Source organism: Convolutriloba macropyga, chromosome 1, assembly GCF_964194025.1.
Source record: "Convolutriloba macropyga chromosome 1, txConMacr16.3, whole genome shotgun sequence".
NCBI lineage: Eukaryota > Metazoa > Xenacoelomorpha > Acoela > Convolutidae > Convolutriloba > Convolutriloba macropyga.
The window spans coordinates 82,099,163-82,126,079 of record NC_134468.1 but is presented as its reverse complement, the minus strand read 5'-3'; the positions used below and the strand labels follow the sequence as shown (position 1 = coordinate 82,126,079).

The window sequence follows — 26,917 nt, the reverse complement described above, 5'->3', positions numbered from 1 at the left end:
CAAAAACGACGATACCGATTCTTTCTTACGCTTAATAACGAACAAAAACGACGATACCGATTCTTTCTTACGTTTAATAACGAACAAAACGACGATACCGATTCTTTCTTACGTTTAATAACGAACAAAAACGACAATACCGATTCTTTCTTACGTTTAATAACGAACAAAAACGACAATACCGATTCTTTCTTACGTTTAAAAACGAACAAAAACGACGATATCGATTCTTTTTCATGCTTAATAACAAACAAAAACGACAATACCGATTCTTTCTTACGCTTAATAACAAACACAAACGACAATACCAATTCTATCTTACGTTTAATAACGAACAAAAACGACGATACCGATTCTTTCTTACGCTTAATAACGAACAAAAACGACGATACCGATTCTTTCTTACGTTTAATAACGAACAAAACGACGATACCGATTCTTTCTTACGTTTAATAACGAACAAAAACGACAATACCGATTCTTTCTTACGTTTAATAACGAACAAAAACGACGATACTGATTCTTTATTACGCTTAATATCGAACAAAAACGACGATACCAATTCTTTCTTACGTTTAATAACGAACAAAAACGACGATACCGATTCTTTCTTACGTTTAATAACGAACAAAAATGACAATACCGATTCTTTCTTACGCTTAATAACGAACAAAAACGAGGATACCGATTCTTTCTTACGCTTAATAACGAACAAAAACAACGATACCGATTCTATCTTACGTTTAATAACGAACAAAGACGACAATACCGATTCTTTCTTACGCTTAATAACGAACAAAAACGACGATACCGATTCTTTCTTACGTTTAATAACGAACAAAAACGACAATACCGTATCTTTCTTACGTTTAATAACGAACAAAAACGACGATACCGATTCTTTCTTACGCTTAATAACGAACAAAAACGACAATACCGATTCTTTCTTACCCTTAATAACGAACAAAAACGACGATACCGATTCTAGTTTACGTTTAATAACGAACAAAAACGACGATACCGATTCTATCTTACCTTTAATAACGAACAAAAACGACAATACCGATTCTTTCTTACGCTTAATAACGAACAAAAACGACGATACCGATTCTTTCTTACGCTTAATAACAAACAAAAACGACGATACCGATTCTTTCTTACGCTTAATAACGAACAAAAACGACGATACCGATTCTTTCTTACGTTTAATAACGAACAAAACGACGATACCGATTCTTTCTTACGTTTAATAACGAACAAAAACGACAATACCGATTCTTTCTTACGTTTAATAACGAACAAAAACGACGATACTGATTCTTTCTTACGCTTAATATCGAACAAAAAGGACTATACCAATTCTTTCTTACGCTTAATAACGAACAAAAACGACGATACCGATTCTTTCTTACGCTTAATAACAAACAAAAACGACGATACCGATTCTTTCTTACGCTTAATAACGAACAAAAACGACGATACCGATTCTTTCTTACGTTTAATAACGAACAAAACGACGATACCGATTCTTTCTTACGTTTAATAACGAACAAAAACGACAATACCGATTCTTTCTTACGTTTAATAACGAACAAAAACGACGATACCGATTCTTTCTTACGTTTAAAAACGAACAAAAACGACGATATCGATTCTTTTTCATGCTTAATAACAAACAAAAACGACAATACCGATTCTTTCTTACGCTTAATAACAAACACAAACGACAATACCAATTCTATCTTACGTTTAATAACGAACAAAAACGACGATACCGATTCTTTCTTACGCTTAATAACGAACAAAAACGACGATACCGATTCTTTCTTACGTTTAATAACGAACAAAACGACGATACCGATTCTTTCTTACGTTTAATAACGAACAAAAACGACAATACCGATTCTTTCTTACGTTTAATAACGAACAAAAACGACGATACTGATTCTTTATTACGCTTAATATCGAACAAAAACGACGATACCAATTCTTTCTTACGTTTAATAACGAACAAAAACGACGATACCGATTCTTTCTTACGTTTAATAACGAACAAAAATGACAATACCGATTCTTTCTTACGCTTAATAACGAACAAAAACGAGGATACCGATTCTTTCTTACGCTTAATAACGAACAAAAACAACGATACCGATTCTATCTTACGTTTAATAACGAACAAAGACGACAATACCGATTCTTTCTTACGCTTAATAACGAACAAAAACGACGATACCGATTCTTTCTTACGTTTAATAACGAACAAAAACGACAATACCGTATCTTTCTTACGTTTAATAACGAACAAAAACGACGATACCGATTCTTTCTTACGCTTAATAACGAACAAAAACGACAATACCGATTCTTTCTTACCCTTAATAACGAACAAAAACGACGATACCGATTCTAGTTTACGTTTAATAACGAACAAAAACGACGATACCGATTCTATCTTACCTTTAATAACGAACAAAAACGACAATACCGATTCTTTCTTACGCTTAATAACGAACAAAAACGACGATACCGATTCTTTCTTACGCTTAATAACAAACAAAAACGACGATACCGATTCTTTCTTACGCTTAATAACGAACAAAAACGACGATACCGATTCTTTCTTACGTTTAATAACGAACAAAACGACGATACCGATTCTTTCTTACGTTTAATAACGAACAAAAACGACAATACCGATTCTTTCTTACGTTTAATAACGAACAAAAACGACGATACTGATTCTTTCTTACGCTTAATATCGAACAAAAAGGACTATACCAATTCTTTCTTACGTTTAATAACGAACAAAAACGACGATACCGATTCTTTCTTACGTTTAATAACGAACAAAAACGACAATACCGATTCTTTCTTACGCTTAATAACGAACAAAAACGACGATACCGATTCTTTCTTACGCTTAATAACGAACAAAAACAACGATATCGATTCTATCTTACGTTTAATAACGAACAAAGACGACAATACCGATTCTTTTTTACGCTTAATAACGAACAAAAACGACGATACCGATTCTTTCTTACGTTTAATAACGAACAAAAACGACAATACCGTATCTTTCTTACGTTTAATAACGAACAAAAACGACGATACCGATTCTTTCTTACGCTTAATAACAAACAAAAACGACGATACCGATTCTTTCTTACGCTTAATAACGAACAAAAACGACAATACCGATTCTTTCTTACGCTTAATAACGAACCAAAACGACAATACCGATTCTTTCTTACGCTTAATAACGAACAAAATGACGATACCAATTTTTTCTTACGTTTAGTAACAAACAAAAACGACGATACCGATTTTTTCTTACGCTTAATAACGAACAAGATGACGATACCGATATTTTCTTACGTTAAATAACGAACAAAAACGACGATACCGATTCTTTCTTACGTTTAATAACGAACAAAAACGACGATACCGATTGTTTCTTACGTTTAATAACGAACAAAAACAACGATACCAATTCGTTCTTACGCTTAATAACGAACCAAAACGACTATACCGATTCTATCTTACGTTTAATAACGAACAAAAACGACGAGATTAATTCTTTCTTACGCTTAATAACGAACAAAAACGACGAGACCGATTCTTTCTTACGCTTAATAACGAACAAAAACGACAATACCGATTCTTTCTTACGCTTAATAACGAACAAAATGACGATACCAATTTTTTCTTACGTTTAGTAACAAACAAAAACGACGATACCGATTTTTTCTTACGCTTAATAACGAACAAGATGACGATACCGATTTTTTCTTACGTTAAATAACGAACAAAAACGACGATACCGATTCTTTCTTACGTTTAATAACGAACAAAAACGACGATACCGATTGTTTCTTACGTTTAATAACGAACAAAAACGACGATACCAATTCGTTCTTACGCTTAATAACGAACCAAAACGACTATACCGATTCTATCTTACGTTTAATAACGAACATAAACGACGAGATTAATTCTTTCTTACGCTTAATAACGAACAAAAACGACGAGACCGATTCTTTCTTACGCTTAATAACGAACAAAAACGACAATACCGATTCTTTCTTACGCTTAATAACGAACAAAATGACGATACCAATTTTTTCTTACATTTAGTAACAAACAAAAACGACGATACCGATTTTTTCTTACGCTTAATAACGAACAAGATGACGATACCGATTTTTTCTTACGTTAAATAACGAACAAAAACGACGATACCGATTCTTTCTTACGTTTAATAACGAACAAAAACGACGATACCGATTGTTTCTTACGTTTAATAACGAACAAAAATGACGAGACCGATTCTTTCTTACGCTTAATAACGAACAAAAACGACGACACCGATTCTTTCTTACGCCTGATAACGAACAAAAACGACGATACCGATTCCTTCTTACGTTTAATAACGAACAAAAACGACGATACCAATTATATATTACGTTTAATAACGATTAAAAACGACGATACCGATTCTTTATTACGCTTAATAAGGAACAAAAACGACGATACCCATTCTTTCTTACGTTTAATAACGAACAAAAACGACGATACCAATTGTTTCTTAGGTTTAATAACGAACAAAAACGACGAGACCGATTCTTTCTTACGCTTAATAACGAACAAAAACGACGAGACCGATTCTTTCTTACGCTTAATAACGAACAAAAACGACGATACCGATTCTTTCTTACGCTTAATAACGAACAAAAACGACAATACCGATTCTATCTTACGTTTAATAACGAACAAAAACGATGATAACGATTCTTTCTTAAGCTTAATAACAAACAAAAACGACGATACCGATTCTTTCTTACGTTTAATAACGAACAAAAACGACGATATCAGTTCTTTCTTACGTTTATTAACGAACTAAAACGACGATACCGATTCTTTCTTACGCTTAATAACGAACAAAAACAACGATACCGATTCTATCTTACGTTTAATAACGAAGACAGACGACGATACCGAGACTTTCTTACGCTTAATAAAGAACAAAAACTACGAGACCGATTCTTTCTTACGCTTAATAACGAACAAAAACGACGAGATCGATTCGTGCTTACGCTTAATAACGAACAAAAACAACAATACCGATTCTTTCTTACGCTTAATAACGAACAAAAACGACGATACCAATTCTTTCTTACGCTTAATAACGAACAAAAACAACGATACCGATTCTATCTTACGTTTAATAACGAAGACAGACGACGATACCGAGACTTTCTTACGCTTAATAAAGAACAAAAACGACGAGACCAATTCTTTCTTACGCTTAATAACGAACAAAAACGACGAGATCGATTCGTGCTTACGCTTAATAACGAACAAAAACAACAATACCGATTCTTTCTTACGCTTAATAACGAACAAAGTGACGATACCGATTCTTTCTTACGCTTAATAACGAACAAAAACGACGATACCGATTCTTTCTTAAGCTTAATAACGAAAAAAAACGACGATACCGATTCTTTCTTACGTTTAATAACGGACAAAAACGACGATACCAATTATATATTCCGTTTAATAACGAACAAAAACGACGATACCGATTCTTTATTACGCTTAATAAGGAACAAAAACGACGATACCCATTCTTTCTTACGTTTAATAACGAACAAAAACGACGATACCAATTGTTTCTTAGGTTTAATAACGAACAAAAACGACGAGACCGATTCTTTCTTACGCTTAATAACGAACAAAAACGACGAGACCGATTCTTTCTTACGCTTAATAACGAACAAAAACGACGATACCGATTCTTTCTTACGCTTAATAACGAACAAAAACGACAATATCGATTCTATCTTACGTTTAATAACGAACAAAAACGATGATAACGATTCTTTCTTAAGCTTAATAACAAACAAAAACGACGATACCGATTCTTTCTTACGTTTAATAACGAACAAAAACGACGATATCAGTTCTTTCTTACGTTTATTAACGAACTAAAACGACGATACCGATTCTTTCTTACGCTTAATAACGAACAAAAACGACGATACCAATTCTTTCTTACGCTTAATAACGAACAAAAACAACGATACCGATTCTATCTTACGTTTAATAACGAAGACAGACGACGATACCGAGACTTTCTTACGCTTAATAACGAACAAAAAACGACGATACCGATTCTTTCTTACGTTTAATAACGAACAAAAACGACGATACCGATTCTTTCTTACGCTTAATAACGAACAAAAACAACGAGACCGATTCTTTCTTACGCTTAATAACGAACAAAAACGACGATACCGATTCTATCTTACGTTTAATAAAGAACAAAAACGACGAGACCGATTCTTTCTTACGCTTAATAACGAACAAAAACGACGAGATCGATTCGTTCTTACGCTTAATAACGAACAAAAACAACAATACCGATTCTTTCTTACGCTTAATAACGAACAAAATGACGATACCGATTTTTTCTTACGTTTAATAACGAACAAAAACGACGATACCGATTCTTTCTTACGCTGAATAACGAACAAAAACGACCATACCGATTCTTTCTTACGCTTAATAACGAACAAAAACAACAATACCGATTCTTTCTTACGCTTAATAACGAACAAAATGATGATACCGATTTTTTCTTACGTTTAATAAAGAACAAAAACGACGAGACCGATTCTTTCTTACGCTTAATAACGAACAAAAACGACGAGATCGATTCGTGCTTACGCTTAATAACGAACAAAAACAACAATACCGATTCTTTCTTACGCTTAATAACGAACAAAATGACGATACCGATTTTTTCTTACGTTTAATAACGAACAAAAACGACGATACCGATTCTTTCTTACGCTGAATAACGAACAAAAACGACCATACCGATTCTTTCTTACGCTTAATAACGAACAAAAACGACGATACCGATTCTTTCTTAAGCTTAATAACGAAAAAAAACGACGATACCGATTCTTTCTTATGTTTAATAACGAACAAAAACGACGAGACCGATTCTTTCTTACGTTTAATAACGAACAAAATAGACGAGACCGATTCTTTCTGACGCTTAATAACGAACAAAAACGAAGAGACCGATTCGTTTTTACGCTTAATAACGAACAAAATCGACAATACCGATCCTTTCTTACGCTTAATAACGAACAAAATGACGATACCGATTTTTTCTTAAGTTTAATAACGAACAAAAACGACGATACCGATTCTTTCTTACGCTCAATAACGAACAAAAACGACGATACCGATCCTTTCTTACCTTTAATAACGAACAAAAACGACTATACCGATTCTTTCTTACGTTTAATAACCAGCAAATACGACGATACCGATTCTTTCTTACGTTTAATAACGAACAAAACGACAATACCTATTCTTTCTTACGTTTAATAACGAACAAAAACGACGATACCGATTGTTTCTTACGTTTAATAACGAACAAAAATGACGAGACCGATTCTTTCTTACGCTTAATAACGAACAAAAACGACGATACCGATTCTTTCTTACGTTTAATAACGAAAAAAAATGACGATACCGATTTTTTCTCACGTTTAATAACGAACAAAAACGACGAGACCGATTCTTTCTTACGCTTAATAACGAACAAAAACGACGATACCGATTCTTTCTTACGTTTAATAACGAACAAAAACGACGATACGACGGTTTCTTACATTTTTTAACCGAAGATTTCTCACCTAGGGGAGATACGTGGGGCTTCAGCTTTCGGCACTATGGCATTCTAATCATGGTACACTTGAAACATTCATTGCTATATTCCTATATTCCACTGAGTTTTTTACCTTTCCATAACAATAAAACCCTATTTGGTGTTCTAAATGAAAAACTTTTGTGAGCCAATGTCGAATATAAGTTTTTTAAGTTAGCTCAATTTTTTTCTTCGTGTTTCATGATTTCATGAAACAACTTATAAGGATAAGAAACACATACTTTACTTATTTCAAACTATTTTTTATAATATTTATTTTCTTTTCAAAATAGACCGTAATTGTTCCGATATCAAATGTATCTTCAAGTTGCTGAGGACAACTTTTGCTAACCTTCATATCCACTTTTACAATTACAGAAGTAAGAGCCAGCCGAGTTAGAGCAACTGGTGAAAGAGATCCCACATGCATCCAGGCCTTGATTGGGCACACACTCGTCAACGTCAATGCAGAGACTGCTGTTTGAGGGATCCACAGTGTACCCAGCGACACAAGAACAGGAGTAGGATCCAGGCTCGTTATCACAATTCTGGGTCATGAAGTCACAATTATCAGTGCCAGCTTCACACTCGTCAATGTCTGGAATCAATGGTTTAAAGTTTTCAAAATTCGGTCTGAATATCTTAAATCGGTCTTATCTGCAAAAATATTTGGAACATTTCCCATAACAGACTCTCTCAATGTTCAGTTTTCTATCAAAATTTATGGATCGATCACCTCCTTTATTGCAACCTTAGTTACCCGGAAGTCTAATTGCAACTCCAATTTCAGTAATGATCCAGAACTATGATAATGTCACTTTGTGCACTTGTCAGTCTTTAGTACGTCTTGGCCAAGACTTGCAAGTCTAAGCCCAAGTCTTGGCCAAAAGATTGCAAATCTTTGTAAAACCAAGTTTTGGCAAGTCTAAAAAAACAACAAAATCATCCGAAAAAAATGTTTAAAGCAGGTCGAAAAGACTTTAAAATTAGCCCAAAATCTGTGGCTAAAAATTAGTCTCATAATAGAGGCACGTTACAAATATTTTCAAAATTTGCAACGTTCGGAGTTTTTTGAGAAATTAGCTCTGGCTGAGGATCAATTTGCAAGTGTTAACCAAGTCCTGGACAAAACTTATCAAAATTTTAAGACTTGTATTAGGACCTGCCCAGTACTGCAAAAAAAAAGAGATAAGGTTTTGATTTAACTTTACTAGTACTTATACTTGGAGTTCGGTTCGAGACCCCATCCCAATCCTTATACCAACAGTTAAAAGGTACCAATTATTACAAAGTCAGTCAATTCGTTAAGAAATAGCACGTAAAAGAGGGCTTACAAATAGTTTCCGACCACTAAACCGGGGTTGGGGACAAACGCAGATTAAAACGCTAAGTCTTTTATATGAAGACTCTGAAACAATCTTAACTAAGAAATTGATTTACCGTTAGTACTTATTTCCAATTAGAATCTAATGCAATGCAGAAATATTGCAACAGAAAGACATTAATCTCATCGGTGAGATTTCTGACGGTTTTCTTTTGTTTCAAAAAAATTAATTAATAAATTAAATAATAACATTGACATTTTTCAATCCGTTCGCTGCATTACATAAATTTTTTTTACAAATAAATAACCAAAAAACATCTTTGATTAGCCTAAAAAATCGGCTCCTCAATTTTTAAAATAGTTATTTCAGGTCAAATTTGAAAATTGATCTTTTTAACTGTAACATTATGTGTAAGTGTAAAAATGGTAGTTTATTTCTTCCTTCTATATTGGTCTTTTTAGAAAATGATAGAAACTAAAGATATTGAAGAAATCTTATACAGTTGTTCAACAAATAAATTTTATTCAACTCTGTCTTGTTGAAAGGTTGTCAACATATTGTGGAATTCAGATACGTAGACAGATTTCTTCCAATTATTTAAAAAACTTCAAATAATTTATTTTTGTATCACTGTTATCCACGCACACACTTACAACTATAATCTTAACACTTGGGCCTTGAAAAATACTGACATTTTCATGACAAATTTACTAAACGATAAATTTAAAAGTTTGAAGAAAATCCGGAAACGGTTATACATATCAAGCAAACGTAACGTCATTGTTGATTTTCTCAACTTTTTCAAACTGGTTGATGCTTCAACGAAAAATAAAATATGAAATTTGCGGTGAATTGATGCAGAAAATATATTTTTACTTCAAAGCACCCACTCTATCTAGTATGGAACGGTGGACGAAAATAGATGTTTTTAATTGAAATTTTTTGACATCCTTCACCCCCCGTTCTTACGCCAGACTAGCATCGATTCTTTCAACTAGTACTTCATCTCTCACTGATCCACCCAGCACTAGATTGTCTTATATTTGCTTTTTTCTTAAATGCGGTTTACACCTTTTGTGAACTTTTGTAAGCCTGAAGTTTTCGGCGTTGATTTGCGTGCGCTAAATAGTGGTGAATTTTTATGCTGAATTTTTATGGTAAATTTGTTCACCGCATTCATTGCTTTTCTGACATTTTGTACGAGTCGATTTTTTATAAGAATTGCGACGAATTGCAGCGAAATATATATCATCACCGCTCAAGGTTTAAAATAACCGGCGTGCAAATAGGTTTAAGATTTAAACAATTTTTAGTTAATCTGAACGCCAACGGTGAAAATTGTAACTTCCCAAACAGATAAAAGCTAAATAAGATATTCGTAGCTTGTGACGTAAAATCGTGTTTTACATATGATTAGAGCCAGTTATATCTTTTAGTCGAGCCGGCTATCGGCAATGCCAGACGAAGAAGAGTCTTCACCAGCGCCCAACTGAATTTGTATTTAGTCAATTTCACCTCTTTAACTCCACAAAACGTATCTTAATACAAGTAAAAAGGGTCTTACAGTGTGGGCTATGGCGACAAAGGAACGATTATACAAATTGGTAAATATACATTGTTTTTGTCCTTTGTCGCCATGTTGCACAAATTAGCGCAATATTAATTGAAGGTAGAGGAGATAACTCGTAATTGAAAATAGTTACCCTTGCATTTGCCCGTATCTGGGTTGACCTGCCACCCCTGGTGACAAGTGCAGATGAAGGAACCATTCGTGTTCTCACAGTCGGCTGCAGGCCCACAGAAGTTGTCAATCAGACACTCGTTCGTATCTGAACCAATGAGAAAAATAATATTAAAAATTTCATTTCAGTCCACTGAATAAACGGCAATAGCTGTTTATAATGAACTAGTTATGTTTCAGAAGCCAGTTGATACCAGCTGGCATTTTGCAGTAGTCAATTACTACCAGCTGGTTCTTTTGTTGACTAGTTAGTAGAAGCTTGTTTTGGGTTTTCTTTCACAAGCCAGTTACTAACGCCCGAGGCGAGGTTACGCTCTTAATCTACCTCTAATCAGCAGGGATAAGGGTTTAATGCTGATTCCACTCTTATGTATCGGGGAAAGAGTGTAAGAGTGTAAGTTTAAAAAATTACACGGACTAACAAATTACACTCTTTTTTCCGCACATACACTTAAATTATTCTATTTTTACAACATTGAACTGTCTACTTTTGTTTGTGCCGAATAGCGCAGAGTATAAAAATTACTCTTTTATGAGTATAAAAATTTAATCATAAAAACTTTGATTTCCATCATTACGTTTTATATATTTTTACACTCTTCGACCCTTGTTTGTACACAAGACTAACTGACTGAATGAACAAATAGCTGACATTCTGTTTAGTGAAGGCTGCGTCAGCAAGTTTTGCATTGTTGATTGATTTTTTCGGTATCAGTTATTTAGAGCATAACAATTTCAGCCTTTTGAGAATATGTTTAAATTTTTTATCATCCTTTTAGGACTACCATAAAAAGAAGTTAAACAAACCATGTATGACCTATTGTTGTTTCTAAGAATCATATATGGCCTAGTACTTACTACTCAGAGTTTTGTTTGATGAGCAACCGGAGAATGTACTCACCATTACAGGAGTGTATGTCTGTCAAAAAATACCCCTCTCGGCAGGTACACTTGTAGTTGATCCCCAGATTGTCAGGATCGGAGGGGTCCATGTCAGTACAATTATGCTCGCATTCTGCAAACCCACACTTACATTCGTCTATCTCTGCAAAAAAACAAATTTGGATTTTTCATGTTTCCAGATCTTTTGGCACAGTTTTGACGCTTTTGCTCACAGCATTTTTTACGGAATTGAAGCCCCTACACAGTGCTTTAACTAGCGTTATTGGAGAGTGGAAGAACTTTAGCTCAGTCTCAATAAATTTGTGGTGCGGCTATAATGAGTAGAGTATCAATATTTTAGCAATTATGATCAACTTTGATGCGAAAATGGTTCGCAAAAAGGATTTGAGAATTACAATCTTTTCAATTGAGCAGAGCATCCTTTATTATTTGTGCCTGTTATAATGACATGCATCAGACGAAAAGTAAGCTGTGTGAGTGTATGTGTGTGTGTGTGTGTGTGTGTGTGTGAGTGTGTGTGTGTGTGTGTTTGTAAATAAGTTAAACAGCTACCAGTTCTGTTAAGATTTCTCAATACTAGAAAGAAACAATTTGGTTTTGTGATGAAGATGACAATGTTTGTTTAGTCTAGTCGGCATTTATAATGTTGGTTTTTGCCCAGGTAGAGGTGCCAGGAAAAATGAGGTTGAAGTCCCAGATCAAACCTTTCTAGACAAAATTAATGCCCGGTTAGACCATCTCAGATCGAAGTAACCTCTGATCAGACTGATGTGTGCGCAAAATTTTGTGTGCGCTTGAACTGCGCTCGACGCGTCTCAGATCAGACCTTCCAGACTGAAGTGACCACTGATCAGACCTAAGATCATAGTAGAGACTTTTGTGCGAATCTGATCCAGAACAATTTCCGACCATTTTCAAGACGTTTGTGCGTATGTAATGACCTATGAACAGACCATCCGCAGATCCAAATTACCACTTATCAGATCATTTTCTAAATTGTCGAGGCCCAGATTCTTTCAGACCTTTTCATGAACGTTTGTGCGCTCAAAAATGCCTCTGATCAGATAATCTTGTGCTCGAAAGTCACTTATGACTAGAGTAATGCTCATTCAAATCATCTTCTGAGCAAACTTTTTTGCGCTCGAATCCACTGCTGATCGGACTCAATTTTGCACCAAATTGCTTCTGATCAGTCTCGAGTGAACTCAAAATGACCTCGCATCACACTCAATTGCGCTCAAAGTCGTCTTTGATCAGAATCAAGTGCGTTCCAGGTCATATGAGTTCAAAATGTGCAAAAAAGTCTGATCAGAGAATGATTTTAACTATGAATATATCTTAATATCAGTATAAAATTTTGTTTGCACAAAAATTGTGTTTTCAGTAAAATCTTCAACTGAGGAAAAGCAAATTTTTCGAGTACTGCTAATGAAAAAAACAGTGTTGAATGAAATAATTTGCTTAGTATGCCATAGGAGCGTGTTCCAGAAACATTAGATGAACATAGACAGCTTTCCAAAATACCGTATCAATCTGCAGTTATTCAAAATTACTTGTAAGGGGATTGGCTATTGCTATCAGCGGAACATACTGAATCTGATCAAGGCCATCAAAACGTAGAAAAGTCTCTGATCAGAAAATAGGCTTTATTGTTTCCTCCTGGCAGAGTCATTTCTCCGCCAAAAATAAATTGTAAAAAAATTGAAAAAACATGTGATCGATATGACTTCTGATTAGACTCAATCTGACCAAAATGTTTTCAGATCAGACTTTTAGTCGATTAAATCCGCCTCTGACCCCATCAGAGGCAAATTCCATCCCAGACGTAATTGATCTTTGATCAGACTAAAATTTAGACCATTTTCCAGAAGTTTGAACCAATTATTCCCAGACCCTGCAATTTTGATCTCAAAACACACCGTGTAACGTTTGACTTGAGTCGAATCAGAGATCACTTGCGTCTGGCATCTCGACCTGGATGAAATTAAAGTATAGTTTTTGAAGCAATTTTAAAACTTATAAAAATGTGCCTATAACCAACACTTTCTAACTAATTTTTGTCCGTTTTCTAAGGTTCTCGAAAACTAATTCCAAATGATACCAAATGCTAAAGATAGGACACCTGAATGCAATTAAGCCCAGATTGGGTCTTTTTGAGGGTGTGCCTAGGTTTTTATGAGCAGTTGTCAGCTGAGTTTCAGCGGGAGAGTTTTATCATTTTTAGAATTAATTGAACAGTCCCCAACATTTTTCGACAATTTCCTTGCTTTTTTACCGTTTTCCGGCACAATCTTTTACGATTACTTAGCAGCCTGTTTCGTCAATATCCTGGCTAATAGCCACAAATTTCTCTACCAATTTTTGACAATTTCCCCCACTTTTTAGGTGTTTTACTGACCAATTTTAGATAACTTAAAGATGTAAGAACGAGAAATAATATTAGAAATAGATATATTGTTATTTTAATTAATTTTCCGGCCCAATAATCTCTGCGGCATTTTCGAAAATTTTCATACTGACAGAAACTTGAATTTTGACTTGGTCAATTTAGGTTGAGACTTCGATACAAAACTGTCAAGAATAGGCTAAGATATCGTATTAAAATAAAAAGAGTGCAAAGTGGCATGATCTTGGTCCCGAAATAGAATTGATTAGACTTGCAATAAGACTATAATATATAATTGACGTGGCTTGAATTTTGATATCAATATACTTTTTTGAACATTATAACACCCGACGTTTAAAGAAACTGGAACAGTTTCTGCAGAAAAAGTTTAAATCCTCAGTCCAGAAAGACTAAGTGGTAAGGTCATCGTACAGTAAAATGGTTTTTATAAATATTTGTTTAAAGCTAGAATCTTTCTGCGGATAAATTTTTTTTTATTCATAGCAGTTTGAGCAATACTTCAAATGCATTATATATTTTACAAAAAATCCTATTGTTGGTCAAAAATTGTTAAGTTATTAGGTAGAGCACTAATTATTTTTCCAGCAAAATTTGAGTCTCAAAACGTTCCAAGACCAATAAATGCAGCATTAATGTGAACTCAAACATCAAACAGGAGTAAATTACAGCAAATTACTATAGTAGAGTTTCAAAATTTTAAAATTGTTCAAATTTTTCAAGTTTTATTAAAAGAGTTTCAAGTTTTTATTACCCTCAAATTTTGCACCCAAGGAACTCAAGTAATAAATAAGGAAATTAGGGGAAATTGGGGACTGGTTTTCTGAGGGAACCTGTTCGATTTAAACGCTAAAAATCAAACCTGTTACAAATTACTCGCCCGGTAAAAAAAGTGATAATTGAAATTCGTGATCACAATTGACTAATCCGAAACCCACATTTGTTGATAGTCAGAATTGTTTAGTTTTGTTTAGTTAGACTTGCGGTACCTCCCTTTAACCTTTATGATTCGCCGTACCTTCTAAAACTACATTTTAAATTTTTGTTTTGACCTGCAATGTTATTATTGAATTTCACATCTAAATTTGGTATCCTATAATCCCAAGTTTTCATTCCTTCTTAATTTCATTTCTGAATAATTTTCTGTTTAAAAGTACCTTCTTTCTAGTCATCTAATTTTTTTACAATGTTTACAATGCTATTCATTTCACCTAGCAAAATGATAACGATTAAAAATCTGTTCAAATCTTAATTCTAACTGAAATTCGTTTTCTCGTTTTAGTTCAAATTTCAGTTGATCATCTAAACTAAAACTTGCCGCGAGAAAACTATTCTAAGTTTTTGTTAAATTTAATCACGATATGCCCATCAAGTCCATCATTCTAAATCAATAGGCAAATTTGCGGAGCGAATTTTCAATTTTTTTGTATAAAAGTTAAATAAAATTCTCTGACGAAAATTGGAGTGCATCTGTGTCGCGAATCCTTGTCTAATAAATCGGCCAAAACATACGTAATTCGCATCGGGAATCACACCGATAAATTTTGCATTGCAACGTGAATGGCAATATTTAATCACTCAAGGAAAAATTCTTACGTGGAATCACAGGAAATGCAATTTTCAAGCAAAAAATCAAATCAAGTGAATATTCACCATACGAGACAAAATCGTGTGATTTCGCACGAGAGAAATATAGATTGAGCCGTTGTATTAATTGATAAATTGTATAACGCTTCTCCGTATGTGCCCCCCTCTCCCTCATCTTTTGGGGCAAACGGAAAACTTCCTAACTGAGTATGAGATAGCAAACATACGTATGTCGCACAGTTTGCTTGTTTTGTTGAGAGCGAATCCGTCTTTTCTGGAGCAGTAGCATTTTCCGGTAACACACAAAGTGTCTACAGTGTATACACCACAGTCCTCTGGATCGTTGCAGAGGGGGTAAACTGAAAAGTACGAAAATACATTAATGATATTGCTGAACTCGAACTCGTGGTTTATTTAAATTTAGACGTTGTCACGCTTTTTCACCCCTATTTGTGCAACCCCCAATTTTTTCACCGCTCTATCATTTCACCTCAATCATTTCACCCCTCTGTCATTTAATCCTTTATGGAATTGGAACTTTTTGCATTCCCGTACCGAACTTCAAGTCCATTTTTGACGTTTTTTCGATCAGTTTTGACGTTTTTTTCGGCTATTTTTGACTTTTTTTCGGGCATTAAAACTTACTGAGAAATATAGACTTGGAAATAGACTTGCCCAGTACTGATATTGACTTGGCGTTAAGTGCGGGTCGTCACTATAATTAATGCGTCATGCCTCATGGACCATATGGCCTTAGCGGCCAGTTGGACTTGATATGAAACTATCGCAACCGGACACACGGTTAAACTAATGAGAAAACATGTTTGTAATAACGAACGCTAAATTGCAGGGTGAAATGATATGCTGATAAGGACATCATATGATAAGCTGGATCTTTTCCGTTTGTGCCCCCCCCCCCAGCTTAGTGGGCGCATATTATTTGCAACTACCAGACGCACGTGCCATATTTTTACACAATGATTTACTATGTAATGGCACGTGCTCTGTAACTGGGGGGCGCATATCGTACTGGGGGGTCACAAACGGAAAAGATCCGATAAGCTTATCACTAATATCACTGCTATCATTAAGGGCTTAAATGAATCGGGGTCATAAGAATTAGAACAGTTTTTAGCATATTCCCTTTGCCCGGGCGTTTCTCACGTGTACATGGAATTAGTGCTTTTTATGATTAAAACATTTTAATATTATTAGTTTAATACAAAAAAAAACAATTTTAAGCATAAATTCACCTTTGCCTTGGTATTTTTTATGTGTCAATGGAATTAGTATTTTTATGATTAAAACATTTTAATATTATCAAGATAATACAGAAATTAGTATTGCCACAATCACAGGCAGATAAAACATACAAGAGATGATCAATTTTAAACACGCGTCTACCGGTTCCATTTTTAAAAATTGCTCTCAAACGAAGTTGGCAGTAATTATGTTAGTCCTGTTGGTCTTTTTCTATGCAATTTTTCGCTTGACCGATTTTTCGTCTGACGCATTTGATTTTTCGTCTTCAAAAATGGAATAAACAGTTAGCGGGCATTAAGTGCCTCTAGTGCCTTTCAACTCACTAGTCTCCATGCATGCTATTCATAGAAACTGTTTTACGAGACATATACTTATGGTGTGAAGGGTGGTTCTTAGACGGCTTATACTTATGGTTGACCATATACTTATGGTTGAAGACCCCCCGTCCCCCTACCCCCACTGTGCCCCCCCCCCGCTTTTGACCGCACCCCACTGTTGCCCCACCTCATCAGCCCCCCCCCCCCCTCATGTGGCTAGCTACTGACGAAGTCAACCGCTCGCCGGTCGTTTGAGAGCAATTCGCCCGACTTTAGTCGGTTATGTTGTTAATTTGGTTCCAATTTGCCATCTTTTGATATTTTCTATTTTTCTAATTTTATAAAATTAATTTGCAGTTCAGATTATTTCCCGGGTCGAGGTTTGGTTTAAAAAAATAATGTAAGATTAGCGGTGAGTAGCGGTGAAAAAAAAACTTTTTTCACCGCAAAGCACTCGCATCTTTCAGCGTTCAATGCGTTGAAAGCGGTGAATTTTTGTAAGATTTGCAGTTTTTAGCGGTGAAATTTTTTTTTCACCGCATTCACCGGATTCGTTACAAAAAAAACTGCCGTACCCGGGTTCGTACCACTCTCTTCCAGCTTGTCACCAACTTCTTACTCAACTGCGCCATCGGTCACTTACTCTAAGGATATCTCCCGTGGATTTAACGTAAGCGTTGAAATTAGCGGTGAATATTTGTAAGATTTGCAATTTTAGCGGTAAGATTTGTAAGATTTGCAATTTATTTTCACCACATTTTGCTGGTAGCGGTGAAAATTTGTTTTTCACCGCTTAAACGTTTTTTTTTCACCGCATTCATCGCATTGAGCGCATATCTTACACTTTTTCTCAATTTCACCGCAAATCTTACATCTTTTAGCGATTTTGAGCGGTGAAATCTCAACCCGGGTTTTGCTCGATTTCAAACTTCGGTGCCATTATGGTGGTCTATGAACGAGCCTTCCCATTGATGAGTGCTTTGGAAATTAATAAGCTAGTTTCTGCCCTGACACCACTCTCTATGAAATTAAATAAAACTTAAAGCACTAATTGGTTTCCACATTCGATTAAAGTTGAATACGCTATCACAAGGTACAAAAACTTTTAAGAAATGTCTATGATCTAAAAACATTTCTATCTGATTTCCGCTTACAACATGAGTTCAATTTGTCAATTGGTGTTAACTAATTCGTATAAGATAATTAAATAAATCGTAAATCGTGTTTACAAAAAAATTGGGATCTATTCTGTTCCCCCCCCCCGCCCCCCTCATAGTAGGCTTATATTTTATACGCCCCCCCCCCAGGCGCACGTAATATTTTCTTACATAGTAACGTGCTATATAACAACATATAATTTGTAACGGGGGGGCATAAAACACACTGGGGGAGGAAACAGATTAGATCCAAAAATTTTATAAGAACTGCGGGCCTTATTCTATGATTTTAACAGTACGTCAATGTTCATCCCCTAAACTAATATCGTCCCAATTTATATAGTTCAAATTCATATTCTCTGCAGAAGTCATTTTTCTGCGCTTGGTTTTTCATGACTTTTATTGTCGAACTATTCTATTCAATCCTTTGCATATAAAAAAAACCAGCGACACATATTTATTCTCAAATTTCCGGTTTTAAATCACACCTTTGAAAACTTTAACAATATAATCCTTCTATTCACAGTATCACTCAACAGAGTACAATCTTCTAAGACAATTGTTTCTCTCAAGTCTCCTCAGGAAATATGAATTAATGTGAAATTAATGCTGAAAGGTTTCAGACGTTGTGAACTTAAACAATACTCGAAATATAGACAAAATTGGCATTAAACTACGCCTAATGCTCGTTCTTTACTGCTGAATATCAACATTTTTTTAATTAAAATTTCAAAAACACTTACAAAAAATATTTTTTTCCATTATATTAAACCATTTCAACGGATTATTTAAATCAGATCTCATAAACCGCAATTAATTTATTTGTGTGTTCTGGTTCTATGTTAATGAATGATTTGGAATTTCAAAGATTCCAAGATACTTATGAAAAATTTTCCTAACTATGTTTTCGGAAAGTGGTAAATAATAGGTCGTTGATACCATTTAAGTGCCATCCCACAAACTAATGGACTAACCATAGCAAAAATAGAAAATTTTTACTAAAGAAAAACTAATTAATTATAACACAAAATTAAAATGTTGAAATCATTGCTGAAAAGGACAAATCAAATTGAATTTTCTTCTCATTTAAATTAAAGGGTACGTTTATAATAGCAAAAATCCCTCAGCGAAATTTAAAAAATTAATTTCAAAAATCTTAATTTTTTATACCATGATTTAAAAAAAGTTCGCTGGCCATATTTTTCTAAATAAACGTAGAAAAAATTATGGGTTTTGAGCATTGTCTTTTTACCTTGCGCTGGTCGCAACAATTGCGATTTTTTTAAATGAACATTTTTTAAAAAAGTGTGAGAGAAGTGTTAATAGCTTTTCAAAACCTTTATTGTGATAGCAAATCAATGATTTTACTGTTTTTTGCCTCAATTTGAGAAACATAATATTCATCCCTCTGTCACGCTTGCTATACAATGTATAATTTAATAAGGGCCTTAAAATTTATTTTAATGAAACGTTTAGAAAACTATATTTAATAGAGAAAAGTTAAAAGATGTGTCATATTTAAGAACAATCAAGATTGAGATTTAAAAGTTTCCTCAGTTCAATTTTTAAATAAAAGCGAATTCAGTGAAAAACATTTGGCCAGTTTTACATTATTTACAATTGCTTAAATCTCTTTTGTTATTGGTTGATACAAGTTCAAAAAACAGGGGGAAGAACATCAAGCTTTTCAAATTACAACCAAACAATTCGTAAAGTCAGTGGCGTGCAAACAAAATAAAGGCATTCAAAAACCATTCACTCTGTTCACACATTTGCAAAAAAAATGAAATTCACAAGTAATCTAAATTGTTACAAAAAGGGAAAGGTAAAAAGACAAAGTTGAATGACACAAAACTTTTCTTTTGAATATTTTAATAATGATGGGCAGTGATCTGTTTTATTCAAGATATAATGAAAATAGGATAATAAAATAAATTAGGATAAGTGAAATTCATTTACTGAATGACTTCCTCTATTAAACATGAACCCTCAGAAGTTAATGAGAAAAAGCAAAAAACTTGATTTTCTCAGGTGATGAGAGTCGCAAAGTGTATAAAACATCACGTTCACCTAACAACTTTTTTAATAACTGACGCTGTAGACAAATTCTTCTGTTTATCACTAGCGAAGATTGTTGACATAAATAAACACAAAAACACAGAAGATAAATCATAGTATCTACTGAATAATTTGTTTTCATTGAAAAATTTGCTGCTCAGAGTCAAATCCAAGTTTGAGCTAAAAACTTTCAAAATGATTCCACACACCTCTCAACACCCCCTACCCCCTACCCTTATCTGTTGGTTCACTTTTTAATGTTTTGGCGAAACAGAATCGTATTTTACTATATGTTTTAAAAACAACACTTTTCGTTCAAAGGTTTGAGTTTGAGCTGTTTTTTCTCGGACTAATTTGATTATTTGTAATTCTTTTTTTTAGATCTGTTACATAAATAAAAGCATCATTTTGGTCATCGGAAAAGCTCCCCTGATAATCATAGTTTTGGTGTTCTCTTTGTCAAAGGGTTCAATCAATATTGGTATTTGATGTAATCAACTGCGAATTCGGCTAATTGACATTCGTTTATCTTCTTTAGGGTAATTGATACATAGTAAAAGGAATATACTTTTAAGAGCATTTTTTCAAAACTTCTGCTTAACTATCAGAAAAAAACGCACTTTTTAATTTGTTAATTTCCAAGTGATTTTGATTTATAAATTGTTTCTAAATGATTAAATGTAGCTATAAGATAATTTAATTTCAATAAAATTTGGTTTCAAAAAAACTTTGTTTAAAAATGACAAAAGGCATAGAATTCCCGAGTTTACCAATCTTGAGAAGCCTATCCGAAAACCATATAGAATTCCATACAGGCAAAGCAAAAATTTCTCATATTATTTGATATGGTTGCCTCGATTTCCGTAAATGATTCTTCTAAGAGAGTCAAGATACCGTTATAAAGCTATATAAGACAATTCAGGACAATTTTGAAGGCGTTCTAGAACGTCCTGAATTGTTTTCTACAGCTTTAGAAAATGTACTTGTGACTGAATTGCTACAAAAACCATTGTGGAACAATGTTTGTTTGGTATGCACTACTAACTATTTGTGGCCATCATGTAATCCTGTCCTTGTTGACACTCCTCGCCGAGTTGGCCACCCACCTGAACAAAACAAAAAATTCCCCAGTGTGCCAAAAAATTTCAAAACAATTGCAAATTGAGTACGAAAAATGTTGATACGAATTTTTAGTGTGTCATAACTGATCAGGTCCCACAGGATAAAAAGTGCGAAGTCCTCTCATAAATTTAAGTGATTAAAATACAGAAGACATTTGAAGGGGTACAGGTTTTTTGCTTATTATAGACAAGACATCGCAGACTTTGAATTAGAGTTCAGTAATTTAAACACTGTTAATTTTACTTTTTTTATTTTTCCAATTTGCAAACTTTTTTTCGAAAGTTTTTCTTATATTTCGTATTTTTCACTTTTTGAAAAAAAAAGAGTTCCTTTTAGTGTTTGTTGAAGACAGCTCGGCGTTTATCAACTTTTTTGATCTTAAGTTATCTTTACAGTTTAATTATCGGTACAAATGCTATGTATTTTACTAAGGATACTCCCGAGGAGAAATTTGCAAAAATTTTAACAGTTTTGCCCAAAATTTTTTCTAATTTCTCAATTTATTTTGGGATTTCTCAAATGAAATAAATATAAACTAATGCGGCATTTTCCATAAGTTCTCATATGCTTACTAAGTTAATGTAAACTTTATCTTGCTAGTATTTACTCAGAAAAAAGTTTTGAACCTCACCAGTTCAATGAGACACAAGAATAACACAGTTACCAGGCAATAATTCATTTTAAATTTAGTCGAATTCAAATTTCCGTCTTGAGAAAAATTTCAATCAGTCAAAGTTATTCACATTTTGACAACCGTTTGGACTGGAAAATACAACGAAATAATTGATAAATCTTAGGAAAAATTGATTACATAAAGTGTACTCAAGCCTGGAAAACTAACCGCAATTAAAAAAGATATTGTGCACTTATGACGCAAACGACAGATTTTAATATGCAGGTGCGCCAGCGCTAAATTATTAATAATGTTTTTTGGCAAACTAGGGTTCGTTCACAGAAATTGTTGACAAAATATTGGAAAAAACATCAAACTAAACTCAAAAACTTGAATATCAGAGCAAACAATCTTAAATTATTAAATAACAGTACTTATTTTTCAAAGCAAGCTTAGTGAAGCAAAACTTGATACACTTTGTTATGTCATTCAATATTTAAATAACTCATGCAAAGCTTGAAACATCTTGCCAAGATCTTGATGGACAAAATTTTCTTGGATCAGCTTGGTTAAATCTCATCAAGGTCTGTCAAGAAAACTTCGTGGCTCAACTTTCTAAGGTCTTGATCAATCTTGGCTCATAGTCAACAGTTTCTCATTAGAAGTAAAAACAATAGAAAAAAGAAATTGAACCGAATTCATCAGTTTAAAAACAGAGAAATGCATATCAACAGAGAATTTTGGAACCTTTTTGCAAAATTGATTCAAGACACTACGAGCTCCGAGCAAAACAAAAAACGCATTAATATGTCAACTGAATTTTGAATGGTTACAGTTATTTGATCTTGGCCTAAGAAGAGAAGAACGAAGAAAATAGATAATAGCCTATCTCATAATCTGTAGCAAGAGATTTAAAACACATCAATTGCAACTCTCAATCTGTCGCCGCTAAAATACTGTTTTCATTTTGATCAAAAAAATTTGTCTGGGCTTATTGCGAGCGCAGAGTAAATTTTGAGCGCGCTTGAACATAATCAGAGGTCAATTCAATTCGGGATGTTCTAACCATTTCCGTCTTTTAGTCTCGGTGTTAAGCCTGAGAAGCATATTTGAGAACGAAATAATATCAGAAAACAAATAATACCAGAGAGTACTGAAAATTTTCTTCAAGTTTTGAATTAATAAGCTAGCCTGCTAATACTTTTTTAAAATTGATAACAACTTTCTCTAAATTCAGTGTGATAAATTTTATTACAGTGCAAAGTGCAACTAAAGAAATATGATCGCAGAATTGAAGTAACAGAACTTCGTTTTACCAGGCACTTAAAAATTTTAAATTACTTAGCCAAACCGGATTCAATTGCGATTTTTGAGAACCATAGAGACATATTAAAATTGCTTCAAAATTTAGTCGCTTTTATCACGAGTTTTGGAGTTTTGTTAATCTATTTTCAACCTTTTTCAGCGGTTCTATTTTGAAATGAAACAAAAAACGTCGGTAATGTGCGTTCGCACATAAAGTTCCAACCCCGCTCATCCGCATTTTTGGCATAAATGTCTACCAAATGAGGAACAGATAGAAAATTCATTTTTTCAAAAAAACATGTATGAAGAAAAAGCCTCCAGCGCAAATAACTCAGTGGAGGAAAAACTGCCAAGTTAGATTGATGAGATCAGCCTTTATTAAGAAAGCAAGTAAAGACGAACAACAAAATCAAACAACAATAGTTCATGTCCAATTTAAAAAGTTCTCATCAAAGTCAAAATAGGGTCAGATAAAACTGATACTGAACATAATAAATTGTGTTTCACTAGAAAAGATATGGGACCACTCCATAATAAGGCTCGGTAACAATTGAACAAAAAAGAACAAAAAACAGCGGAGTTAAAAAAAATAATTTCGAATTAATGAAAACCGTTAGATAGCAATTGAGAACATTCGAATTGTTTATGATTACATATGGTTCTATAGCAGGGCATTAAGACCTGTCTAGGAACCAATGAGACCTGTCATTATCCAGGACAGACTATACGACTTAATACAACTAAAAAAAACAAAAAAACGACAACAGTCGAAGACAAATATAAATAGAAAAAAATAAAATAATTTCTTCTAGAAAGTGGCGTCGAAGACGTTAAAACCATAATTAATGCCCTTAAAGACTTTAATGTGGCCAATTGTTTCTATACTTGATCACCAATAATGTAATTTGTCAATTATAAATAATGTGATAATGTGACAACAGTAACAAAAAGAACGTGAAAAATTGGCTAAAACGTAAAAATAAAAAAATTGTGAAATCTAGTACTATTGAAGCCAAAATACCATATCTTAACGTGTAAAACCGCAAATGATTGAATTTTAATTAAGTAGAAAAAAGAGAAAGGAAAAGTATTCTTTCTTTGTTAACACTAAGCTACTAGTGGCAAAGTTCAATAGGCCACTGTTAGTTTAAATATCAAACGTCTTTAAAAGACAAAACGACCATAAACTTTTGAGAAAAGAAACTAGATATACTGATTTGGAACTGCTTAGGAAGCCAATTGGACCTATAAACACTTTGATTTGTATTGTTCGTTCTTTAACTAACATTTGAAATATCGATTTTTTTAAAAAAAAAGACCGCATGACTACAATCCAAAATTTTTTTTGGATTGTAACAGTCCACGATTGTTTAAAAACAAGCCATGTATTTTGCTGTTTGTCCATTAAGAACAATCGTATGTTTCGAACTTTACACATCTTGATAATTTGTTATTGAAAAAATAAGTAATGCGTTTTTGATATTCATTGAGGGAAGTCAGCAAAAAACGATAAAATTTTAATTCCAGACTACTCTCAAGCGAAGTGGAAATAGGAATGGCTCCTTTTGTAGTTTACGAAGATTATGTTAATGGTTTTGGGGTGTGTGCTTCCGGCAAAGTTAATCATGGTTGACTATGGAATTTTATTGCGGGCAATTTTTGATGAAAACGGCTGAGTTTTGAAATATTTGGCCAAAATTTTAGCCAAAATGATTTTTTTGTGTTTAAAGTTAAAATCAAAGTGCTCTTGTTAACAATTGTTACATATTTTTGGCAAAATTGACCAAAATTTGGTCAAAAATTACAGAAAATGTGAATAAAAACAACAAAATTCACTCTACTATTCGCAAAAGTTAAAAGGGTCAACAATGCTTTTTTTTGTCTTTAAAAATAAAATCAAAATACTTTTGTTAACAATTCTGCCATATTTTTGGCAAAATTGACGACAATTTGGTCAAAAAAAAACGGAAAATGCGAAAAAAAACAACAGGATTCACTCTACTATTAGCAAAAATTTAAACCTCGATTACTCCCTGTAATAAACGAAAATAAAAAAAATTAATTTTGTATTCTACGCTGGACGAGCTTTCTAATGATACCGGTCTCAACTCTCTATGTTGAGTTTATCGATCGGCCAAAATTAAAACCATTTGAGTATATAGTTCCTCCCCCTCAAGAGGCGTAGGAACATTAATATTTTTGTTGTTTTCTCTCAGGATTAATAAAATGATCAACGCATAGTTGGCAGCAGTCAGAACAGGCGAAAATGTTGGAAATGTCTGTTTTGTTAACAATACGAAAAAGTTGATGCATATTTTTTGGTAGTAAATTCAAACGCTTTTTTATCAAAAAGATTTTTTTTGTTCAAGTCATAAGCGATATAATAACGTTTTTATATATAGCTGGAAGCTATTTCGTTTTCATCATTGGCAATTGAGCTAACTTAGATGCTTTGAAAAAATAAGTTAGCGTTTTCAGCGTCAAATGTTCATGAGTTCTGTTCAGCTCAGTAGACCACTGAGCCGATTGCAATTGTTTCGAGCGTTAATGAATTCTAAACGCTGGTTTAAGCGCTTGCATTGCAACTGTGAATTTTGCTGAATACTTTGATAATTGTTACACTACAAAACCAAACAAAACTACGTACTTCTTAAAAACTTCCTGAAATTATGAGTACCCAAGTTGATAAATTTTTGGACTTTAAATCAGATTTGTAATAACGCGCCATAACGCCCTCAGCGTGTTTTTACGTCTTGTTTTGACATTTTAGATTGTTTTTATTGTTTTCATACAATGTTCTCTACAACATGTGCATCAATTAAACTCCAAATGTTCAAAGAAGCTCTCTTTTTCAAATTGCTGATTTCAAAAAACGTCACAAGGCTCAATTGGATTCAGATTTGTAGTACTGGCCATTCCCGTAACTCCCACACCATTAATTGAATACGTCACTGACAACTGTGATTATGCTCATAAGCACTAGCTTAGTGCAAAATATTGTTTCAAAACCTTGAAAAAACTTGAAAATTGTTCTTTTTTCGTAAACTCTTGAAAAAGTTCTTCAAATCTGATCGTTTTGTACCCCAAAGCGTTAGTAGTTTAAAACACTCGCTGTGTTCAAATTTCCTTTTTTGCAGCATTCCATAAATTGAAGTCTTTGAGAATTCGTCTTATTGTAATCTTGAAAATGTACGAGAAAGTTTGAAAATGTTTGGCCATCTTGATGTATTCCTGTGAGTTTTTAAGATCTCTTAAAACGTCGATTGCTAAATTTCGCGCATTTCATGGGAAGCCTTCAGGTAAGTATAAAAGCTGTTTGACTGAACAACTAACTGGATTATAGATCTGAAACAGTATTGATTTCAGACCTTAGAAACTGTTACACATTAC

The 26,917-nt window shown here is 33.7% G+C and overlaps 1 protein-coding gene across 1 annotated transcript in view; it reads right to left on the bottom strand.

Annotated features, from left to right (window-relative positions):
* LOC142351895 (uncharacterized) overlaps positions 1–22,288 on the bottom strand; it is a 70,915-nt gene extending 48,627 nt beyond the window's left edge. The window contains exons 1-7 of the mRNA XM_075404186.1: positions 22,274–22,288; positions 21,533–21,593; positions 15,920–16,051; positions 11,700–11,843; positions 10,761–10,886; positions 8,085–8,330; positions 7,722–7,755 (exon numbers count right to left, since the gene is read on the bottom strand). Coding sequence (XP_075260301.1) covers positions 7,722–7,755; positions 8,085–8,330; positions 10,761–10,886; positions 11,700–11,843; positions 15,920–16,051; positions 21,533–21,593; positions 22,274–22,288 — 758 coding nt within the window. The remainder of the gene's footprint in view (positions 1–7,721; positions 7,756–8,084; positions 8,331–10,760; positions 10,887–11,699; positions 11,844–15,919; positions 16,052–21,532; positions 21,594–22,273) is intronic.
* Positions 22,289–26,917: the final 4,629 nt, after the last annotated feature.